This window comes from Haliotis rufescens, unplaced genomic scaffold, assembly GCF_023055435.1.
Source record: "Haliotis rufescens isolate VD_foot unplaced genomic scaffold, xgHalRufe1.0.p SCAF_3, whole genome shotgun sequence".
Lineage (NCBI taxonomy): Eukaryota > Metazoa > Mollusca > Gastropoda > Lepetellida > Haliotidae > Haliotis > Haliotis rufescens.
In genome coordinates, this window is record NW_025964001.1 from 57647057 (window position 1) to 57672862 (window position 25806).

At 43.3% G+C, this 25806-nt stretch overlaps 1 protein-coding gene across 1 annotated transcript in view; it reads left to right on the top strand.

Annotated features, from left to right (window-relative positions):
- LOC124126787 (protein O-mannosyl-transferase 2-like) overlaps positions 1-25806 on the top strand; it is a 39649-nt gene that overhangs the window by 6737 nt on the left and 7106 nt on the right. Inside the window, exons 3-16 of the mRNA XM_048403133.1 lie at positions 3753-3857; positions 6006-6114; positions 10688-10796; positions 10917-10982; positions 11608-11701; positions 12868-12974; positions 16234-16316; positions 16916-17025; positions 18772-18899; positions 19991-20069; positions 21747-21898; positions 22752-22840; positions 24275-24351; positions 25621-25692. Coding sequence (XP_048259090.1) covers positions 3753-3857; positions 6006-6114; positions 10688-10796; positions 10917-10982; positions 11608-11701; positions 12868-12974; positions 16234-16316; positions 16916-17025; positions 18772-18899; positions 19991-20069; positions 21747-21898; positions 22752-22840; positions 24275-24351; positions 25621-25692 — 1380 coding nt within the window. The remainder of the gene's footprint in view (positions 1-3752; positions 3858-6005; positions 6115-10687; positions 10797-10916; positions 10983-11607; positions 11702-12867; positions 12975-16233; positions 16317-16915; positions 17026-18771; positions 18900-19990; positions 20070-21746; positions 21899-22751; positions 22841-24274; positions 24352-25620; positions 25693-25806) is intronic.

Sequence of the window (25806 nt, forward strand, 5' to 3'; positions counted from 1 at the left end):
GGCCATTAGACTAGGAATTGAATTAAATTGACTTGTGCCGGTTTCCATGGTTTCTGGCATTGTTCTTGCTCAAGCTGTTGGCTAGCTGTGAAAGATAATTGAACTGAGTATTTTTCTTATCGTATGTCATCAAGCCTTTTGTGACTGTTGAATATGTTGATTCATTTTTAATGCTGGGTTAGACTAACTCAGACAAAGAAAATACCCATCGTATCGAGGAAGAAATGCAACAAGATTGAACCATGACCATGTAAACAGGCACTTATATCCTTCATTCTGATTTTCTTCTTTGTTCTTGATCTCCAATCAATTGACCTTTTGATGCTTACGCAGCAATCAATTATCAGTTATATCAATATTTATAGCTTAAATCAAGCAAATTCAGGCCAGAGACTCGCACTCAACAATGCTCAAGCATGATCAATATGATAAACATTACATAGACAAGACGGGGGCACGGGTGGCCCAGTTGTCTAAGGCGCCGCGATTTGATGTGCAAAGTTGTGTCGCTTAGGCACGCCAGAAACCTGTGATTGTTGGTTCGAATCCCGGTTCGCCCCGATTATGTTTCTAGGTTTGTCAGCACCATACCCGTGCTCGTGGGTTTCACCGAAGTGGTAAACGTCTGAAACCTGCATCACTTCGGGCTTTCCTCCCACATTAAGCTGACACGCCATGATATGACTGGAATATTGTTAAAAGCGGCGTTTAACCCAACTCACTCACTCACTGATTCTCAACTCTCTTTGTCATCTTACCGAAGCCAAGACCACTGGGATTAAGATATTTTGAACGATAACACTTTTAATAATTTTTCTAAAATTGTATTTCTTAATCATGTTAATTGAGTATCTTGAAGTTGAATAACGATCAATTTTGTCACATTTTGGTGGGGTTTTTTAAGCTCTAAGTCAAAATTAAAGTGGAAATAGGACATTATGGTTCTCAGTCGACAAAGAGATAAAGCCAAACTTCAGATACCAAATATGAAACATGGTACAAACCCTGGTTTGGAACGTTTAATATTGTTTAAACATGCTTTCAAAGATTCTCGCAAAACAAGTGCATGAAGTTCAATATCAACCCAATCATTAATCAGCAGCAGATCTATCATGTCTTTTATCTTGATTATTGAGTAAATTATCCTTAAACACCACAGCACTACAATCTATCAAGTCACATGTGTACACCACATACAAAAAGACCTCAGTATTTTTCAAGTACATCTCCAACTTGAGAAGTCAATAAAGTACCAGGGGAAATTGATATTGATTACTGTTATTGACAATGAAGACATGACTGACAGCTTGTTGCCCACATGTTTGCGGTCTGTCAATCAATACAAGCCATACATCATAGATGAAGATCAATACTTCCAGGCCGAATCACAATCACAGCGCCTACAGACTTAGCATGCTTACATGGCACCCCCTCAACACGGGGATGTACCATCTTCTATTATCCAGTGTAATTAGTCTCCATTGTATCCATTTATTTAATCCCAATTTGCCACCATGGCTTTGTTTTACCAGCTCCATTTCTCTCATCACTCTATTGCTCGTCAAGCTGAAGACCCGGGTTCGATTCCCGACATGGGTACAATGTGTGAAGCCCATTTCTGGTGTCCCCCGCCGTGATATTGCTGGAATATTGCTAAAAGCGGCGTAACGCACGCACGCACGCACTCACTCACGCACTCACTCACTCACTCACTCACTCACTCACTCACTCATGTCATTGTATCCCACTCACTCACTCACTCACTCACTCACTCACTCACTCACTCACTGTCTCTTGCTCATGACCATGAATCAACAAATAACCAAATGGCCTGTTCTGAACACAAGTTCAGCATAGACCTACTTTCAAACTTTCTGCCGTGTTTGAACTTGCCCTTGATATATTCTATCGATTTATAACACTGTCACATGACTGACAGAAAGGAGCTTTAGCTGGAGATGTTTTCCTGAGGACTAAGATGTGGTAGTTTCTTCCTTCAAGACATTCCAGTAAAGGTGCAACAGCCCTCTAAGTTTGTTTTTTGTCAGGGACCCAAGCGGCCCCATGAAGATCCGGGGTAGATTAGGTCTTCAGCAACCCATGCTTGTCGTAAGAGGCGACTAACGGGATCGGGTGGTCAGGCTCGCTGACTTGGTTGATGCATGTCATTGTATCCCAATTACGTGGTTTGATGCTCATGATCTCAATCACTGGATTGTCTGATCCAGACTCGATTATTTACAGACATCCATCAAATAGCTGGAATATTGCTGATTGCAGCATTAAACAACAAACAAACAAACAAACAAATAAAGGATTTAAAAAAAATTGTGGGTGCTCATAATACCCAAATCGAGAGCACAGTTCAGACATTAGGTGTCTGAGAAAGGGGTGGATGTACACCCCTTCATAAATAATTATTACAACAAGGGTACTAAAAAAAACAAATTTGTTGTCATGGTAATTCATGTAATAAAAAGTATGTACATTTGATTGAAATGGTAGGAGTCTTATTTAGCGTGATGAGCATAATGAACTAGGTATATTCACAAAACAAGGAAAAGGAACTGTCATTTTTCCATGGCCCTGTGATAAATTTTGACGACCCCCCTTAATCTCACACCCCTAATATCTCTTTACCACTCCCACCCTAGACCCCCACTGTACATGCTGTAGTTAGTTATATTCATGAGACAGCTTTGGACAAAAAATTGAAGTGAGTGAATTTTGCACTGTATTGGCAAAGCCTTGACAAGTTTAACAGGTTTAAGCATGATCGGAATAACAAAATCTATAAATCTATGAAAATCGCTCTGTCCTTGAGCATCTCTCACCCAGAGAAGCCTTTGATCAGCATCATATGCATTGAGGATGACAGTGTTAATCCCACTACTTTCGACTCAATAGTTCTGTTTTGTCACTATGGTTACTTGACCTGGTTCTTAATCCTTTTGATCATGGATATCGTAACATCTACAAGACTAGAGTCATGCTTACAGTTGAACTTTAAACAGGTTAAGTGGATTTGTTTAAACTCAGGGTTCTGGTCAAAGGAAGAGTGTTGTCAAATGTTTCTTCTCGATACACACAGGCTTCATGATGACACAGCTATGTCTTTGATACACACAAGGATGCAACTTGTCTAATGTTAACAAGTTGGATGTCTGCTAGCCCGAGTCAGCTTGTCTCATGTTAACAACTTGGATGTCTGCTTGCCAGAGTCAGTTTGTCTAATGTTAACAACATGGATATCTGCTTGCCTGAATCAGTTAATGTTAACATGTTATCCTGACATGCCTTAGGTCAAGTTATAATTCAGATTTTTCAAAGGGGTGTTCCGATTTGGGTTAATGAATATTTCAGGTTAGTTGGCATCCCTGACAGATGTGGCAATGATGCCTTGCTTCCACAATTGAATGAATTCAGCACTGCAGTTGCCATGTTGTTTATGAGCTGGGTGTCGATATCGTTATGGATTTTGATTGGGCTCTGCATAAACTCGTTAGTCCAGCCAAAATATAACTCCGGAATACCAGCCTAGACTTTTATAGTCAGTTATATACCCTTGCCTCAGGAGGATGGTCATGGTTAGGGCTGGATGAGTTTCTCGTTATGTTTATTCTAATGGTCACATTTGTATTTTTTTAAATTTATCATTCAGCATGTTCCACAGTACTACAGTCTTACAAAGCCTGCGTAGAAACATATTCATGTTTTTTTGTGTTGAAATTGTTTAAAACATCCTTTTTCAGATGCTCATAGGCCTGGCTGGGGTAACTACAGGTTATGATGGCAGCTTTGCTTTTACCAAGCCTGGAGATGAGTACGGGGACACCAAGTATGTGGGCATGAGAGTGGTGAGTACGGGGACACTGAGACATGTGAGAGTGGTGAGTATGGGGGCACTGAGACATGTGAGAGTGGTGAGTATGGGGCCACTGAGACATGTGAGAGTGGTGAGTATGGGGACACTGAGACATGTGAGAGTGGTGAGTATGGGGGCACTGAGACATGTGAGAGTGGTGAGTATGGGGGCACTAAGACATGTGAGAGTGGTGAGTATGGGGGCACCAAGACATGTGAGAGTGGTGAGTATGGGGGCACTGAGACATGAGAGAGTGGTGAGTACGGGGCCACTAAGACATGTGAGAGTGGTGAGTACGGGGGCACTGAGACATGAGAGAGTGGTGAGTACGGGGCCACTAAGACATGAGAGAGTGGTGAGTATGGGGCCACTAAGACATGTGAGAGTGGTGAGTACGGGGACACTTAGACATGTGAGAGTGGTGAGTACGGGGACACTAAGACATGTGAGAGTGGTGAGTATGGGGGCACTGAGACATGAGAGAGTGGTGAGTACGGGGCCACTAAGACATGAGAGAGTGGTGAGTATGGGGCCACTAAGACATGAGAGAGTGGTGAGTACGGGGCCACTAAGACATGAGAGAGTGGTGAGTATGGGGCCACTAAGACATGTGAGTATGGGGGCACTGAGACATGAGAGAGTGGTGAGTACGGGGCCACTAAGACATGAGAGAGTGGTGAGTATGGGGCCACTAAGACATGTGAGTATGGGGGCACTGAGACATGTGAGAGTGGTGAGTATGGGGGCACTGAGACATGAGAGAGTGGTGAGTATGGGGCCACTAAGACATGTGAGAGTGGTGAGTACGGGGGCACTGAGACATGAGAGAGTGGTGAGTACAGGGACACTGAGACATGTGAGAGTGGTGAGTATGGGGCCACTAAGACATGTGAGAGTGGTGAGTACGGGGACACTTAGACATGTGAGAGTGGTGAGTACGGGGCAACTAAGACATGTGAGAGTGGTGAGTACGGGGACACTAAGACATGTGAGAGTGGTGAGTATGGGGGCACTGAGACATGAGAGAGTGGTGAGTACGGGGCCACTAAGACATGAGAGAGTGGTGAGTATGGGGCCACTAAGACATGTGAGTATGGGGGCACTGAGACATGTGAGAGTGGTGAGTATGGGGGCACTGAGACATGAGAGAGTGGTGAGTATGGGGCCACTAAGACATGTGAGAGTGGTGAGTACGGGGGCACTGAGACATGAGAGAGTGGTGAGTACAGGGACACTGAGACATGTGAGAGTGGTGAGTATGGGGCCACTAAGACATGTGAGAGTGGTGAGTACGGGGACACTTAGACATGTGAGAGTGGTGAGTACGGGGCAACTAAGACATGTGAGAGTGGTGAGTACAGGGGTACAGATACATGTGAGAGTGGTGAGTACAGGGGTACAGAGACATGTTAGTATGGAGAGTACTGAGACAAGGAAGAGTGGTGAGTATGGGGGCACTGAGACATGTGAGAGTGGTGAGTATGGGGGCACTGAGACGAGAGTGTCGAGTATGGGGCTACTGAGACATGTGAGAGTGGTGAGTATGGGGGCACTGAGACATGTGAGAGTGGTGAGTATGGGGGCACTGAGACATGTGAGAGTGGTGAGTACGGGGGCACTGAGACATGTGAGAGTGGTAAGTACGGGGGCACTGAGACATGTGAGAGTGGTGAGTATGGGGGCATTGAGACGAGAGAGTGGCGAGTACTGAGACAAGGAAGAATGGTGAGTACGGGGGCACTGAGACATGTGAGAGTTGTGAGTACGGGGGCACTGAGACATGTGAGAGTGGTGAGTATGGGGGCATTGAGACGAGAGAGTGGCGAGTACTGAGACAAGGAAGAGTGGTGAGTATGGGTGCACTGTGACATGTGAGTACGGGGGCACAGAGACATGTGAGAGTGGTGAGTATGGGGGCACTGAGACATGTGAGAGTGGTGAGTATGGGGGCTACTGAGACATGTGAGAGTGGTCATTGTCATGTGTTCATGCATTACTTATTTGGCAAGTAGCCAGATACATGCAATGGTAATGAAATACTAATGATCAGTGATCTCTCAGGGTATGAATATACATACAGTGTTGAACTAAAACATGAGGTGAGCATTTTGTCATTAGCCTAATGGCCTTACTGTTTCAGTTCTGTGCCACATGTGGAGCAATGCTGGTGCCTGTCTCTTTCAAGGTTGTATGGGTGCTCACTCGCTCCCTCGTTGCTGCCATCTTTGCTGCTTGTCTCATCCTGTTTGGTGAGTAGTTCCTCATACAAGAGACATGGCTGTTATGTCAATCACATTGATTTCCCTGTTGGACAAAGTGACATACATCAACAGGCACACTGACTGCCTGTGTTACAGATGTAGGCACACTGACTGTCTATGTGACAGATGTAGGCACATTGACTGCCTGTGTTACAGATGTAGGCACACTGACTGTCTATGTGACAGATGTAGGCACATTGACTGCCTGTGTTACAGATGTAGGCATGCTGACTGTCTGTGTTACAGATGTAGGCACACTGACTGCCTATGTTACAGATGTAGGCACACTGACTGCCTATGTTACAGATGTAGGCACACTGACTGTCTATGTTACAGATGTAGGCACACTGACTGTCTATGTGCGTATGTAGGCACACTGACTGTCTATGTGACAGATGTAGGCACACTGACTGTCTATGTTACAGATGTAGGCACGCTGACTGTCTATGTTACAGATGTAGGCACACTGACTGTCTATGTTACAGATGTAGGCACACTGACTGTCTATGTGACAGATGTAGGCACATTGACTGCCTATGTTACAGATGTAGGCACACTGACTGTCTATGTTACATATATGGGCACACTGACTGTCTATGTTACAGATGTAGGCACACTGACTGTCTATGTTACAGATGTGGGCACACTGACTGTCTATGTGACAGATGTAGGCATGCTGACTGTCTATGTTACAGATGAATGCATGCTGACTGTCCATGTTACAGATGTAGGCACACTGACTGTCTATGTGACAGATGTAGGCATGCTGACTGTCTATGTTACAGATGAAGGCATGCTGACTGTCCATGTTACAGATGTAGGCATGCTGACTGTCCATGTTACAGATGAAGGCACACTGACTGTCCATGTTACAGATGAAGGCATGCTGACTGTCCATGTTACAGATGAAGGCATGCTGACTGTCCATGTTACAGATGTAGGCATGCTGACTGTCTATGTTACAGATGAAGGCACACTGACTGTCTATGTTACAGATGAAGGCATGCTGACTGTCTATGTTACAGATGAAGGCATGCTGACTGTCCATGTTACAGATGAAGGCACACTGACTGTCCATGTTACAGATGTAGGCACACTGACTGTCTATGTTACAGATGTAGGCACACTGACTGTCTATGTTACAGATGAAGGCATGCTGACTGTCCATGTTACAGATGAAGGCATGCTGACTGTCCATGTTACAGATGAAGGCATGCTGACTGTCCATGTTACAGATGTAGGCACACTGACTGCCTCTGTCACAGATGTAGGCATGCTGACTGTCCATGTTACAGATGAAGGCACACTGACTGTCCATGTTACAGATGAAGGCATGCTGACTGTCCATGTTACAGATGAAGGCATGCTGACTGTCTATGTTACAGATGTAGGCACACTGACTGTCTATGTTACATATGAAGGCACACTGACTGTCCATGTTACAGATGAAGGCATGCTGACTGTCCATGTTACAGATGTAGGCATGCTGACTGTCTATGTTACAGATGAAGGCACACTGACTGTCTATGTTACAGATGAAGGCATGCTGACTGTCTATGTTACAGATGAAGGCATGCTGACTGTCCATGTTACAGATGAAGGCATGCTGACTGTCCATGTTACAGATGAAGGCACACTGACTGTCCATGTTACAGATGTAGGCACACTGACTGTCTATGTTACAGATGTAGGCACACTGACTGTCCATGTTACAGATGTTGGCATGCTGACTGTCCATGTTACAGATGTAGGCACACTGACTGTCCATGTTACAGATGAAGGCATGCTGACTGTCCATGTTACAGATGTAGGCACACTGACCGCCTATGTTACAGATGTAGGCACACTGACTGTCTATGTTACAGATGAAGGCATGCTGACTGTCCATGTTACAGATGTAGGCACACTGACTGCCTATGTTACAGATGTAGGCACACTGACTGTCTATGTTACAGATGTAGGCACACTGACTGTCTATGTTACAGATGTAGGCACACTGACTGTCTATGTTACAGATGAAGGCATGCTGACTGTCCATGTTACAGATGTTGGCATGCTGACTGCTATGTTACAGATGTAGGCACACTGACTGTCCATGTTACAGATGTAGGCACACTGACTGCCTCTGTCACAGATGTAGGCACACTGACTGCCTCTGTTACAGATGTTGGCACACTGACTGCCTCTGTCACAGATGTAGGCACACTGACTGTCTATGTTACAGATGTAGGCACACTGACTGCCTCTGTCACAGATGTAGGCACACTGACTGCCTCTGTCACAGATGTAGGCACACTGACTGTCCATGTTACAGATGTAGGCACACTGACTGCCTCTGTCACAGATGTAGGCACACTGACTGCCTCTGTCACAGATGTAGGCACACTGACTGCCTCTGTTACAGATGTTGGCACACTGACTGCCTCTGTCACAGATGTAGGCACACTGACTGTCTATGTAACAGATGTAGGCACACTGACTGTCTATGTTACAGATGTAGGAACACTGACTGTCTATGTTACAGATGAAGGCATGCTGACTGTCCATGTTACAGATGTTGGCACGCTGACTGCCTCTGTCACAGATGTAGGCGCGCTGACTGCCTGTGTTACAGATGTAACGGCTATGGACAACATGACCCTATTTCCTCTATGTTACAGAAGTGGACAACATGACACTGTTTCCTCTATGTAACAGTTATGGGCAACATGACACTGTTTCCTCTATGTTACAGCTATGGGCAACATGACACTGTTTCCTCTATTTTACAGCTATGGGCACCATTACACTGTTTCCTGTATGTTACGGATGTGGACAACATGACACTGTTTCCCCTATGTTACAGCTATGGGCAACATAACACTGTTTCCTCGATGTTACAGCTATGGGCAACATAACACTGTTTCCCCTATGTTACAGATGTGGACAGCATGACACTGTTTCCTCTATGTTACAGATGTGGACAACATGACACTGTTTCCCCTATGTTACAGCTATGGGCAACATGACACTGTTTCCTCTATGTTACAGATGTGGGCACCATGACACTGTTTCCTCTATGTTACAGCTATGGGCAACATGACACTGTTTCTTCTATGTCACAGATGTGGGCACCATGACACTGTTTCCTCTATGTTACAGCTATGGGCAACATGACACTGTTTCCTCTATGTTACAGCTATGGGCAACATGACACTGTTTCTTCTATGTCACAGATGTGGGCACCATGACACTGTTTCCTCTATGTTACAGCTATGGGCACCATGACACTGTTTCTTCTATGTTACAGATGTGGGCACCATGACACTGTTTCTTCTATGTTACAGATGTGGGCACCATGACACTGTTTCAACTATGTTACAGCTATGGGCACCATGACACTGTTTCTTCTATGTTACAGCTATGGGCAACATGACACTGTTTCCTCTATGTTACAGCTATGGACAACATGACACTGTTTCCTCTATGTTACAGCTATGGGCAACATGACACTGTTTCCTCTATGTTACAGCTATGGGCAACATGACACTGTTTCCTCTATGTTACAGCTATGGGCAACATGACACTGTTTCTAGGGGGCATGGGTGGCCCAGTCGTCTAAGGCGCCGCGATTTGCTGTGCAGAGTTGCGTCCCTTCGGCATGCCAGCAACCTATGATTGTGGGTTCGAATCCCGATTATGTTTCTAGGTTTGTCAGCACCATACCGTGGGTTTCATCGAAGTGGTAAACGTCTGAGACCTGCATCACTTCGGGCTTTCCTCCCACATTAAGCTGACACGCCGTGATATAACTGGAATACTGTTAAGAGCGGCGTTAAACCAAACTCACTCACTCACTCACTATGTTACAGCTATGGGCAACATGACACTGTTTCTTCTATGTTACAGCTATGGGCACCATGACACTGTTTCTTCTATGTTACAGATGTGGGCACCATGACACTGTTTCCTCTATGTTACAGCTATGGGCACCATGACACTGTTTCTTCTATGTTACAGATGTGGGCAACATGACACTGTTTCCTCTATGTTACAGCTATGGACAACATGACACTGTTTCCTCTATGTTACAGCTATGGGCAACATGACACTGTTTCCTCTATGTTACAGCTATGGACAACATGACACTGTTTCCTCTATGTTACAGCTATGGGCAACATGACACTGTTTCCTCTATGTTACAGCTATGGGCAACATGACACTGTTTCCTCTATGTTACAGCTATGGGCAACATGACACTGTTTCTAGGGGGCATGGGTGGCCCAGTCGTCTAAGGCGCCGCGATTTGCTGTGCAGAGTTGCGTCCCTTCGGCACGCCAGCAACCTATGATTGTGGGTTCGAATCCCGATTATGTTTCTAGGTTTGTCAGCACCATACCGTGGGTTTCATCGAAGTGGTAAACGTCTGAGACCTGCATCACTTCGGGCTTTCCTCCCACATTAAGCTGACACGCCGTGATATAACTGGAATACTGTTAAGAGCGGCGTTAAACCAAACTCACTCACTCACTCACTATGTTACAGCTATGGGCAACATGACACTGTTTCTTCTATGTTACAGATGTGGGCACCATGACACTGTCCCGTCACATCCTACTTGACCCTATTCTGCTTGTGTTCATCATGATGGCAACCTATTCTTCTGTGAAATTCAAAGCTTATCAAAACAGGTATTTGTATATTTCTTTCTTTATATAGATAAGGTAGATCTATGTTAAATTTGATTTATGCATAATAAATACATGATTGACATATGCAGTAGCGTGTTCACTTCCATGTTTAACTTTCAGACCCTTCAGCTTCTCCTGGTGGGGTTGGCTGTCAGTGACAGGAGTATTTCTCTCATGTTCCATAGGGTGAGTGTCTTGTGCAGAAGAAGTGGTAAATTTGATATTCTGGGGGTTTGACCCAAAATGTTTTGTCCTTTTTTTTAAAAAAAGTTTTTTTCACTAAGGACCGCCTCCGTGGTCTAGTGGTAGAGCGTCCGCCCGGAGAGCGGAAGGTCCGGGGTTCGATCCCCGACCGTGTCATACCAAAATATGTTAAAAGATGGTACTTGTTGTTACCCTGTCTGGTGCTCGGCGTTAAGGGGATAAAACAAGGACTGGTCAGCTCGGAGTCAGTACTGTGTTTGAGTGGGGTATTCATGTTAAACTGCGGCATGGTATCTCAGTGAGCTAGCAGTATAAATCGGCACATAAAACCATTCTCACTCCTCTCACTAGTATGAGCTACAGTTATAACAAACTCAATTCATTAGTCACTTTTAGTTCGTTATAACCATAGTTTACTATAATAATTATAAAAAATCTGTTATGATTACCAAAGGCCTGCATAAGAACACCACCATTTAACTAAGACTCGGTTGATATTTCCCATATTCAAAAACACTCGTGATGAATCCTCTATATATTCACTTGCATATGATGTTATGATACGGCCACACACTCAGCTCATGATCTTTGTTTCTCTTATTTTCAGTGTAAAGTTTGTTGGTCTGTTTGTGATCGTGCTGGTAGGCCTGACAACTGCCTATGATCTGTGGGAACTGCTAGGGAATCAAGCAATGTCCATGGTAACAATTCACACGTCTTTTTGTGTCCTATCTACTAGAAATCGCTAAGTTGACCCTAAAGAGTTGGGGGAGAGATGGTGGCCCAGTCATCTGGGGCACAACAATTTGTTGTGCAGAGTTGCTTCCCTTGGGCACACAAGCTCCTTCCCAGCACATGACATCTTCGTTACACTCTCGGTAACATCACTTCAACCAGTGTGGGTGGGCCATTTCAAGAATCTTGAAATTTGCCCTCTAACCCCAAATGTAGTCACATTCATACTTTTGTTTACATGTTTGGGAAGCCATCATAGTTCATTTTGAAAACGTTTGTGACTGACCACGTTTTCCAGATGAATTTACTTTGTTGTTGGTGTAATCAGATTGGTTCGAGATTGCAGACTAAGGAAAATCAACCAACTTCTCTCTTAAATTCTCGCTTTATCAATTACATGATAGTTTTAATGAAATAGAAATTCAAATTGACAAAGATAAAAGTAATTTACAGGGGTAAATGTATTCGGCGCCACGACAGTCGTCACTTGTTTGTAAACATAACGGTCAATTGGCTGCAAATTGGTCATCTATCACTGTGGGAAGTTTTGACTGGTGGCAGCGATAGTATAGAGAGCTTGTCGAACGGGCTATCGCTGTGAGGAGCTTGCACAGGAGACCTATGATAATGTTGTATCATTCGTCACCACTCGCCCCTTTCCGTAACCTGCAAGAAGACTCGTCCCCCTCTCGATGAATGTTATGTGCGAAAGTACGACAAACCAATCAGAGTGCGCGTATGATTTCAAGTACTTCGTCAAAGAATCCCTCAGAAATAATTTTTGATTTTACATATGTCATGTATGTCTTGCATCTAAAAATATACCAAAGACACAGTTAAATGTGTTCAATCATATTGTATAATTCCGCACGTCCCGATGTGCTTTAAAAGGCATCTGAAATATATATAATATATGGGGAAATATATGTGAACCATTACGCAACGATTTGACAATTGTTTTAGTTATGCCCGTTTGCGCTGAGACGGAACCCGGTCGCAAAAATGGCCACGAGAGGGGCACGAGTCGCTATTCGGCTTGTCCCGGAATAACACGAGTTGGTCACGAATGAATGTTGTATGTTTCAAATTCAAATTTTCTCAGTTATCTACCCTTTTGTGAATCTGCCACTAGGTGGAGGTGATGAAGCATCTGGGAGCCAGAGCCCTGTGTCTGATTGGTCTACCAGCTGTCGGCTACATGATAATATTTGCTGTCCACTTCAATGTGCTCAGTCTAAGGTGAGTTTGAACATGAGCGCCCCATGCCATTGTAACACGATATACAGTCAGTGCATTGTATTGTGTTGGTGCTATACATTAATTTATTGAAACATCAGGGAAAACAACATGTTAAAATAGGATCTTGACTATATTTAGGCTAAAAAAAATAGTAGTCTTGGTTCTCAGGCACCGCCCAAATCATCATTAAGTCTGCCGCATGTTTCGTTTTTATTTCCATTTTAAAAAAAATGAAATAATCCTAATACTTAAAAACAATGCAATCCAATATAACACACCGTTACTTCCCTTTACATGTGCACTGCCAAGCTCCTTCCCAGCGCGTGACACCTTCGTTACACTCTCTGTAACATTGCTGCCACCAGTGTGGGCGAGGCCATTACAAGAATCTTGAAATTTGCCCTCAAACCCCATATGTAGTAACGTTTATACTTTTGTTTATGTCTTTGGGAATGCCATCATATTTCAATTTGAAAAGGTTTACGACTGACAATGTTTTCCAGACGAATTTACTTTGTTGTTTTGATAATCAGATTGGTTCGAGATTGCAGACTAACGGAAAATCAACCAACTTCTCCCTTACATTCTTACTATATCAATAACACGATAGTTTTAATGAAACAGAAATTCAAATTGACAAACGAAGAAAGTAATTTAGCAGCGATAAGTGTATTCGGCGCACGACAGTCGACACTTGTTTGAAAACATAACGGTCATTCCGTTGCGAGTTCAACGCCAAGCATGGTTGTGGCCACCTATTCACAGTTGGGAATTTTGACTGGTGGCAGCGATAGTATAGAGAGCTCCGGGAACGTACTATCGCTGTGAGGAGCTTGGTGCACTGCTTTACTGCACATCTCGTGTTGTGGTCATGGCAGCAATAGGAGTTGTATGCTTGTTTATGTAGGGAGGCCCTTTCCCAGGCTGATGGGAAATCAACGGTTTATTTGGTTACATACTAGTTTGAACAAGCGAAAAAAACAAAAATACCCGCCACCCGCCCGCACTATATTTTCGAACATCATTGAGTGAGAACCAATTCTTTTATTCTTTTAAGCCTTATTGTGGTGTGGAGATTGCTTGGAACATTGCTTTCTGAACCACTCACTATGCATCCGCTATGCGCTTGTCATAATGGTTTAATTGGCCATGAGGTAACCTTGTTGGTAAACATGCGCTCATTACAGAATGAAGAAATTCCAAGGGATTCCATGGGATTTGATTGGCTGACCATCGACTCTTTTGCTTTTATGTTTCTATAAATCAAAAGTATTATGCCCAACCTGCTAAGAGACTGCTGTTTCCTGATTGGCTGCTAATAGGCTAGGCGCAGCATGTGGTGCATTATTGCACTGAACAATGTCACTGATTTAAAGTAAAAATTGACTTTAGTATGTTTATGGTGGTATAAACATAGGAACCGTTCTGCACATGTTAACGGTAGCGGATTACGCCAAGTGTGCACATCGGTTTTAACGTAATATATGTACCGTATATCGCTGTGTATAAGGCGAGTTTTTCATACCTTGAATTAGGGGGTATTACAAGATAAAGCAAGCCTCAACAGATGTATGCTGAACCAAGTTAAAAACTTCCCAATCCTAAAATTTTAACATTTTGACCATTTATCATTGTGGGCCCTTATTGTGTATTTAAACAGTAATTGCCGCGTATTGTGTTCTGATAACACCCGTTTTTGTGCAGGTGAATCGATCAAAATCATGTGCTCAGCACTATAGTGGCAAAAGTGGTTTTTCACGTGCAACTGGTCATGTGGCCATAATACTGCACGTTTTTTCAGCCATACTTGTTAGCAGTCATTAACAAAAAAAGAAAAACACAAGAAAACAAAAGTCTTTACGGCCATTTGTCATGACACGCCTTTCAAATGTGCAACGTGTACGTGCCATCGGCATGTTGCAGAAGGGATCGTCGGTAGCTGAAGTCGCAAGGACGATGGGTTGTAGTCGACGGACTGTTTATGATTTACAGACGCGTCTACAGCAAACGGGTACCACCACTGATCGCCCTCGGTCAGGTCGACAACGTGTGACGTCACATGCAGAGGATCGTCAGATTGTCTTACGTCACCTCCGTAACCGATTTTTGACGGCTACATCAACCAGAAATGATCTGTTTAGGGGTAGACTGACTGCGCAAACTGTTCGAAACTGTCTGAGAACTGCTCACCTTCAAGCATGACAGCCATACTGCGGGCCCATTCTGACTCAATTACACAGACGTCAACGTCAATTGTGGGCACAGCGACACTTACGATGGACTCAGAGGAATTGGAATCAAGTCGTCTTCAGTGATGAATCCCGATTTAATCTTCGATTTGCTGATGGTAGGGCGAGGGTGTGGAGGCGCCGTCATGAACGTTATGCCCAGTGTTGTGTACAGGAAGTTGACAGATTTCGAGGCGGAAGTGTCATGGTGTGGAGTGCTTTCTGTGGCAATGCACGTTCCAGCCTTCTTGTCACCCGTGGCAACCTCAACGCTGCTGCTTACCGCGACCAGGTATTGGCACCACAACTTCTGCCTTTTATGGCAGCACATGGACCCGGTTTGATCTTCCAACACGACAATGCCAGACCCCACACAGCAATTTTGACAAGGAATTTCCTTCAGAATGCGGGAGTCAACGTCATGGACTGGCTGTCAAGGTCTCCCGACCTCAAACCCATCGAACGCGTCTGGTATGCTCTTTGCAGAAGTCTGCGCACTCTCCAGAACCAACCACAGAATTTGCAAGATCTTGGCACCATTTTGCAGCAACAATGGCGTCGTCTTCCCAATCATGTGTTCACAAGCATCACAAGGTCCATGCGGAGGCGTTGTGTGGCAGTTGTCAACACACATGGTGGCCATACACGCTACTGAACTTGTGTGCCATCAGATTCTCGCGCTTGGGACTTATGATTTAATTTATTTATGGTTACCACCGTTAATTAAAATCCTTCTTTGGACATTAATGATTAAAAATTACCTTCTCTGATACATTTGTCCGTTGTATATCATATATGGGATTACTTTTAAAAATGTGAAGTTTTTAATTTGACTCAGTATATATCTAACAATACTTAAGTATCATGATACCAACATGTATCAGTGACTCGTTACACCCCAGCAATGGCTAGCATTGCTGAGGGGATACCCGGTAGTACATACATGCTTTACATATGTTACATATGTGCTTTTCTTTGCCAACTTTGCTGCACCAGCATTAAGTGTATTGAGCCTGTTGATTGTATTTCAGTGGTAATGGTGACGGCTTCTACAGTTCAGCCTTCCAGTCCTCCTTGGTGGGAAATAAACTCTACAATGTCAGCATGCCAGAAAGTGAGTCAGTTGACTGCTAGTTATAAGTCTAAGGAAGTACTCTCCCTTAATAGAATAAAATGTGGACTGCTGTTTTATTCTAAGGTCCTGATTGGCTGCATTATTATGATGAGGCATTTTGACTCACTCACTCACTCACTCACTCACTCACTCACTCACTCTTAAGGCAGACCAATGTCTTTCCATGTCACTCACTCACTCACTCACTCACTCACTCACTCACTCACTCACTCTTAAGGCAGACCAATGTCTTTCCTTGTCACTCACTCCTTACTCACTCACTCCTCACTCACTCAATCACTCACTCACTCTTAAGGCAGACCAATCTTTTCCCTTGTCACTCACTCACTCACTCACTCACTGTTATGGCAGACCAATCTCTTTCCTTGTTTTACTGTCGAGCCTACGCTGAATATTGAAAGATAATAATGAAATAAATGCTGTATGATTGATTAAATACCAGGCAGAAAATTGACATCAGCTAGACCTGATGAATGTGAAGAGCCAACTCAATCTGGATAAATAAGTTGTTGTTATTGTCATTACTTAAGTCTCATGTTATCTGAATGATTTGAATTTGACAAAGCGCCTTGTTGCAGACATAGCATTTGGCAGTACTGTAACTTTGAAGCAGCGCCGTACTGGTGGGGCATACCTACACTCCCACTGGCATCTCTACCCAGAGGAGCATCCCCCTAAACAGCAGCAGGTGAGTCATAGTCTTCATCATTACATCATCACACCAACACCACCACCAGCCCCCAACATCAGTTCCAGCAGCATATGCCTGTTGAACTTGAAAGAGGCCAGAGCTGTAAGAACATATACGTTTCTATAATGTTGAACTCACCACCAACACCCAACATCAGTTCCAGCAACATACGCCTGTTGAACTTGAAAGAGGCCAGAGCTGTAAGAACATATACGTTTCTATAATGTTGAACTCACCACCAACACCCAACATCAGTTCCAGCAACATACGCCTGTTGAACTTGAAAGAGGCCAGAGCTGTAAGAACATATACGTTTCTATAATGTTGAACTCACCACCAACACCCAACATCAGTTCCAGCAACATACGCCTGTTGAACTTGAAAGAGGCCAGAGCTGTAAGAACATTTACGTTTCTATAATGTTGAACTAGCCAAAGGGACAAACGGCCTTAAACATTCCACCTTCCCATTGAAATGTTACCAGCTTGCTACTTAGTATGTGGTAGCTGTTTTGCTAGAAGTGCTGTGTGTTGAGCTTTCTCAATCCATTAATCCCACTAATACCTGACATAATATTGACAGCACTTCTGTTGACAACCACCATCATCTGAGGCAAGGGAGTTAACTGACTATAAACATGATAAAAGTCCAGTTTCCACCCTTGCTGAACTAGGCTGGAATTTCTGGGCTGGATTGTAGTGCCACAAGTGGTTATTAGGAGTTATGTCCCTTCTATGTCCCTCCTAATGACCAATCACATTCCATTTCTCATATCACTTGCATTTGCTTCAAACAAAATGGTGGCGCCCAGTCAAGATGATCTGATCGCTAATCAAGATCTTTATCCCTTGAGCACCTTGATAAAAACATGAAAAGATCTGCAAAATATCTGTTGACGGCCAGTTGGTGGAACTCTTGCTTTGCAAATCCTTCTGTCGACCGAAATCTGCATGTTGAAATTCATGTTGTTTACGAACCAGATGTCTAGTTCGTTACTCCGGAATTCCAGCCTAGTTCAGCAATGGTGGCATTATAGTCAGGTAAAGCCCTTGCCTCCAGAAGATCACAACCACCAGAGATGACAGATTCTTGCATTGCAATTACCTAATGATGTCAGATAATCATGGTCATGCAAGGAGAGGGTAATTATAGCATCATGTTTTGTCTAGTACAAATTTTAAAATTGACCAAGTGGTCAGTCCTAGCATGCCTAGTGACCACCTTTTGGTGAACTCCTGATACCATGGCTTCATTTATTACCCATAGGTTTAGAAATAACCAAGTTCATAAAACTCATAATTGCACCAGTGTGCAAATATCCCTTTACACGCACCAGAGTATTGTTTACGTCATTCGGACGGCATAATTGACGTCATTCGAATACTATTGTGACGTATGTTCGAAATGACGTCACACTGGAAACAACGTCATAGCTGAAGATTGTTGACATCATTCGACAATTGTGTTGCTTAGATGGCGGTCGTGAACAGTGGAATTTTCAAATGGGGAGCTGAAAGGGATTAAGAAATAATGGGTGAGAAGAAATAATTACTCTCGCATGTGTGTCAAAATGATTTTAAGGAACTTGTGTAAGAGTTCAAGTATTACCCTGATTCTCGCTCGGGAAATACAAGAATTCTGACCCTCAATTCGTAAAATCACCATGACACACATGCACATATAATGATCTCTGTATGACATTCTTCTGGATGTCTTCTGACAGTTCATTGTTCCTCCTTTCAGGTTACAACGTACAGTCACAAGGATGAAAACAATGTCTGGCGCATAAAGCCGGCCGATCGGGATGACAGTATGTCCGAGGAGCCACAACTAGTCCGCAGTGGAGATCTGATTAGACTGGAGCATGTGATGTAGGTCGTGTGTTAGAGTGGAGCATGTGGTGTAGGTCGTGTGTTAGAGTGGAGCATGTGGTGTAGGTCGTGTGTTAGAGTGGAGCATGTGGTGTAGGTCGTGTGTTAGACTGGAGCATGTGAAGTAGGTCGTGTGTTAGACTGGAGTATGTGAAGTAGGTTGTGTGTTAGACTGGAGTATGTAAAGAAGGTCATGTGTTAGACTGGAGTATGTGAAGTAGGTCATGTGTTAGACTGGAGTATGTGGTGTAGGTCATGTGTTAGACTGGAACATGTGATGTAGGTCGTGTGTTAGACTGGAGTATGTGGTGTAGGTCGTGTGTAAGACTGGAGTATGTGGTGTAGGTCGTGTGATAGACTGGAGCATGTGGTGTAGGTCGTGTGTTAGACTGGAGTATGTGGTGTAGGTCGTGTGTAAGACTGGAGTATGTGGTGTAGGTCGTGTGATAGACTGGAGCATGTGGTGTAGGTCGTGTGTTAGACTGGAGTATGTGGTGTAGGTCATGTGTTAGACTGGAGCATGTGGTGTAGGTCGTGTGTTAGACTGGAGCATGTGGTGTAGGTCGTGTGTTAGACTGGAGTATGTGGTGTAGGTCATGTGTTAGACTGGAGCATGTGGTGTAGGTCGTGTGTTAGACTGGAGCATGTGGTGTAGGTCGTGTGTTAGACTGGAGTATGTGGTGTAGGTCGTGTGTTAGACTGGAGTATGTAAAGTAGGTCATGTGTTAGACTGGAGCATGTGAAGTAGGTCATGTGTTAGACTAGAGCATGTGAAATAGGTCGTGTGTTAAACAGGTTCTATTATGCAGATTGACAACGGTTTAAGAATCTATACCGAAATGTCGCAGTTATAGTATAATAAAGAAGTCAATATGTGTTAAACACATTTTTGTCTACCGGTGTTTCGTGCTCACGGTAATGTCTTTCCATGGGGGAAAAAAACATCCAAACTCATAATTCGTGTATAATGCGCACCCCTTTCTACACAGCTGTGTTTTTTCAAAAAAAAGTGCGCACTATACTCAAGAAAATATGGTACTTTATCATATAATCATGTGTATTATAATTATTTCGGCACCCATTATTTGCAGAACCAGGAGAAACCTACACAGTCACAAGGAGCCGGCGCCGCTTTCTAAACGACACTTCCAGGTCTCTGGGTATGGCCAGGTGAGTACCGCCACTTCACACTGGGCTGCGTAGCACATCTCACCTGTCTGTCCTGGGCCTCATTCCACAAAGTGATCTTAGCGCTAAGATGATCGTAACTCCCATACTTTAACACAGGCTTACGACAATCATAGCACTAAGATCGCGTTGTGGAACGGGACCCTGGAATGGCATGGAGCTCCTGATTATAGAGAGGATCAAGTTTCTTGAAAAGTTATTTCTTTTAATAGCTCATATTTCCTATGGGGGGCACAGGTGGCCCAGTTGTCTAAGGCACCACGATTCGCTGTGCAGAGTTGCGTCCCTTGGGCACGCCAGAAACCTATGATTGTGGGTTCGAATCCCCGTTCGCCCCAATTATGTTTCTAGGTTTGTCAGCACCATACCCGTGCTCGTGGGTTACACTGAAGTGGTAAATGTCTTAGACCTGCATCACTTCGGGCTTTCCTCCCACATTAAGCTGACACGCCGTGATATAACTGGAATAATGTTAAAAGCGGCGTTAAACCCATCTCACTCACTCACTCATATTTCCTATGTCAAAATACCTGTCTCAGAGGCCACAAAGTCAGACAGCTGGGAGTGTTTTCTCACCATGAATGTGTCAGGTGTGTTCAGTTTTGTATGATACATCATGACTGGTTCTCAGCTTCATCCACTGTCGACTTAATAGATCCTGTTGGAGAAAAACATTAACTTTGAAGTTCCTCTAAGAATTACTCTGAGTGTATCATACTTGATCAGATCTATTGTGTCAGTGTTAATGTCTAGTTACATTGTTCAGATAAGGAAAAGTACTGTCAGAAATGATAGAAAAATACTTTTTGCTCGTTAAAACAAGACAGAATGTTTCACAGACTGTTGCTATGGAAATTTCAAGTAAGAACCGATCAACCTACCTGTGGTTTGTCGTGTTTGAGTCGCAAGGAGTCGTAATGACAATTTTACAGGAGAAAAATTTAAACGGAAGATTTAAACCAACGAGGGAAGTCTGAAACAGATTATAGAAATATACACATGCAACTCCATTGTATGTGAATACACGGGTCGGTGTGAGGTCATTGCCCTGGTACACATGGTACACATGGTACACATGGTACACATTGTACACATGGTACAGCTGTTAGGTAATTACCTCAGACTATAGGCATTTCATACATGCATGACAAAACATAAATATTGTGAAAGGTTATCACCATTTTACTTGTAAAAGTACCTTTTTAGGCTAATCACAGTGTCAGGATATGCTAGATAGGTAGATTTGCATTATTTTGAAATATGCTATTTTTAGTCCTATCATTTGTATTTAATAAATGAAGCCAGAAAAGCGTTTTTCTACCATTTCCGACAGTACTTTAATAACTGATTTCAGTGATGGGAAATAAATGTTTTGTGTGACACAAAACTTTATGTTGTTTATGTTTTTTGCATATCGGTAAGGTGCTCCATAACCTGTCTGGCAGACACTGGCATTAGATTTTATTACTGGAGCTAAAGTAACCATGGTAACATAATTAGATGAATAACACGACAGTCGTACATAGGTCAAGAGTGGCTTTAGAATATATCATGTGAATGATAGCCGGTTGATGTCGGATAATGTGAAAAAACTCCAAATTTTAATCTAGGTTTATGTAGATGACCCAAGATGAACGTGACCTTCTGTTTGTGTTTCAGAACGGTACTGGTGACTCAAATGATGTCTGGATTGTTGAAGTGGTGGGGTCACCTACAGGCACACCCATTCAGACTGTGCGGTCCAAGCTGAGGATCATCCACTACTTCGTGAAGTGCGCACTATACTCTCATGACAAGAAGCTGCCTAAGTGGTGAGTGTCTCCAGCAATGTTGTACAGGTAGTTTGTTTGTTTTTTGTTTAACACCGCACTCAGCAATATTCCAGTTTAGTGTCCCTATGGTCTCACTCAAAGCATTCGGCAACAGAACTTTTGCTCACATTGCATCTTTGCTCTGGAATTCCCTTCCAGTGGAAATTAGGCAATCTCCAACTCTGGACACTTTCAAGACAAAACTAAAGACTTATCTCTTTAGATGTGTCCATGACCCTGTGTGAGGCGCTATGAGCGACTACGTAGATGGCTGGTGCTGAAGAAATGGACTTTATTATTATTATTATTATGACGGCGATCTGTATATAGTGAAGTCTGGATTAGACAATCCAGTGATTGACATTATGAGCATCAATCTATGCGATTGGGATACGATGACATGCATCAAGCAAGTCAGCAGGCCTGACCTCCCCATCCCATCAGTTATATCTAACGACAAGCATTGGCTGCTGAAGACCAATTCTTCAATGGATCTTCACTGGGGTATATAGGCAGTAATACCACCAGACCATTTTCTGATCAACCGTTAGTATACAATCCGCACTTTCAGTGAAAAATGACAGGGTACAAGCCACTGTATCTGAACCTGTATCTGTATCTATAACATGAGCAACATTCCTTGTTATCAGGGTAGACCGTACAAAATGAGCCTACTCACACATGGTAACTTTTTAAAACTATTTTTTTGGTCAGCTCTTGCAATTATTGGGTACTTCAGGCTTTAATGCCCTGGAATCCCCACAAGAAGACGTTAGGGCATGTTGAGGCCACATGTTTGTTTGTTTGTTTGTTTGTTTGTTTGAGATGATGAGTTTTCTGTGATGTTCGTCAGGGGCTGGGAGCAGCTGGAAGCATCATGTAACCCCAATGCCAAGGACAGCAAGGCACTGTGGAGTGTTGAGGAGGTGCAGGACTCTCGATGTAAGTATAGCACCACAACCACAATCTCATTAAGATCTGGGCGCTGTTCTCGCTATCGCTAAAAAAAGATCTGAGGACATCCCATTAGGGGTGACGTCAGAACGACCTTACATCCGACCTGCTCCGATCTGAGCATCACTTACCAGATCATTAAAGTAACAGTCGGAATGTGATTTCTAATCATGCAACCTCGAAAACTTTAACATTGGGTATTCCAAACGATAGTTACGGGCTTAACGAATGAATCCATTAGCCATTCCAGAATGTTCTTTTGTTCAGGTTTCAAATTTTTAATCGAGAATTTGTCAAAATATGTTTCGAAACGTAGTCGCCAATTTGAAATTAGTGCCATAAAGCACGAGAAAGCTGCCTTCTGATTGGCTAATGTCGACTTCTTGCCTGTCGTTCCATTGGTCGGTTAAAGTTCACGCAAGGTCGGTCTGACGTGACCCCTAATGGGATTTCCTCAGATCTTTGTTTAGTGGTAGCGAGAAATAAGATCTGATTTTAATGAGATTGCCACAACCATGTATTGCATTGCTATATATAGCAGCATCACTGTGTAGTACCACCATAATAGCTCTGTCACAATATATGGCATCTCCACTATTTATAACCACACCACCTTGTAGAGCATCAATGTAGAGCATCACAACCAGGTATAGCATCACTGTATAGCATCACAACCAGGTATAGCATCACTGTATAGCATCACAACCAGGTATAGCATCATTGTATAGCATCACAACCAGGTATAGCATCACTGTATAGCATCACAACCAGGTATAGTCTCACTGTATAGCATCACAACCAGGTATAGCATCACTGTATAGCATCACAACCAGGTATAGCATCATTGTATAGCATCACAACCAGGTATAGCATCACTGTATAGCATCACAACCAGGTATAGTCTCACTGTATAGCATCACTGTATAGCATCACAACCAGGTATAGCATCACTATAGCATCACAACCCGGTATAGCATCACTGTATAGCATCACAACCAGGTATAGCATCATTGTATAGCATCACTGTATAGCATCACAACCAGGTATAGTCTCACTGTATAGCATCACTGTATAGCATCACAACCAGGTATAGCATCACTGTATAGCATCAAAACCAGGTATAGCATCACTGTGTAGCAATGCAACCTTGTAAACGTTATCACCAAAATTATGTTAGTGTAGCATACCAAATATAATGTCTCAATCATCACTTATTCACAATTTAGGAAAAAGAAATTACTAATATTATTAATGAGTGTTTATAGATATACTTAGTTTCATGCGTTCATCATCAGTATTATACAAAGGCACAGAGCAACATGTATTTGACTAATAAGTATAACTGCAGCTGACAGGTACATGTTGTAATACTTTGATATAACTCAAAAGAAACTATAGTTTTGTGTGTTGTCCACTTTCCAGTGCCAAATGTAAGCTTTGAAGTCTACTCTTCGTCTTTCCTGGAGAAGTTCCTAGAAAGCCACGCAGTCATGACACAGGTAAGGCTAAAAAAATAATAGTCCTGGTGCCCAGGCACTGCCCACATCAGACCCGTGAAGATTCCGGGGTAGAATAGGTCTTCAGCAACCCATGCTTGCCGTAAAGGGTGACCATGCTTGTCGTGAAAGGCGACTGACGGGATCAGGTGGTCAGGCTTGCTGACTTGGTTGATGCATGTCATCGATCCCAATTGCGTGGATCTATGCGCATGATATCAATCACTGGATTGTCTGGTCCAGGCTCGATTATCTACAGACCGCCGTCATATAGCTGGAATATTGCTGAGTGTGGCGTTAAACAACAAACCAACCAACCAACTGCCCACATCGTCATAAAGTTCGCCACACGTTTCTTTTTTATTTCATTTTTTTTTAAATTTAAAAAAAAATCCATAAATATTCCTAGCTCAAATACTGTATTCCAGTATTATAATCACCAAGGAATACATTTATGTAGGAAGGCCCTTTCCCAGGTTGATTGTACACAACTGTTTATTTGCTTACATACTAGTTTGAATAACAAAAAAAACACACCGCCCGACCGCACTAAACTTTCAAAAGCCCATTTCCTGAGAACCAATTCTTTATTTTGTAAGCCTAAGAAGTTTGACATTGTCAGAAGGAAGAAACCATTATTAGATGGGTTGAGGCTCTGTGGTTTATTGTATGATGTGAAAGAACCTCTCCATATGTCTGATCTTTCTACTTCCTTTAGAGAATAGGGGGCACGGGTGGCCCAGTCGTCTAAGGCGCCGCAATTCGCTGTGCAGAGTTGCGTCCCTTAGGCACGCCAGAAACCTATGATTGTGGGTTCGAATCCCGGTTCACCCCGATTATGTTTCTAGGTTTGTCAGCACCATACCCGTGCTCGTGGGTTTCACCAAAGTGGTAAACGTCTGAGACCTGCATCACTTCGGGCTCTCTCGACAGTGACGACTTAGAGGATTGATTAAGCTGACACGCCGCGATATACCTTGAATACTGTTAAAAGCGGCGTTAAACCCAACTCACTCGCTCCTTTAGAGAATAACAGTTTTAAATGCAGTTTACAGCCACATTTGTCACACATGTGAAAGATGAGAGGATCAATTCAGCTTGTTCCAGTTGTAATATAGCAATTTTTTAACTTCATGAACGTTTTGATTACTCAGCCAAAATTTGATGTGTTTTTGTAATGTGTGTTTTCATCCTATGAAACCATTGCAGAAAGCCCCTGTGTCGATATGCTGCTTCAGTTAGAGTCTCATTTACCGCTCTCGTCCTTCACAGGGAAACAGTGGACTGAAACCTAAAGAAGGGGAGATAACTTCCAGACCCTGGCAGTGGCCAATCAACTACAGGGTAAGTTTATGGGTTTGATTTTGTCACTGGTGAGACAGACAGTCACATGTAACCCTATCTTGTGAGAAGGCTGAAAGCAGGAACTAGTGATCTTAATGGCTGACCTCTAGGAGA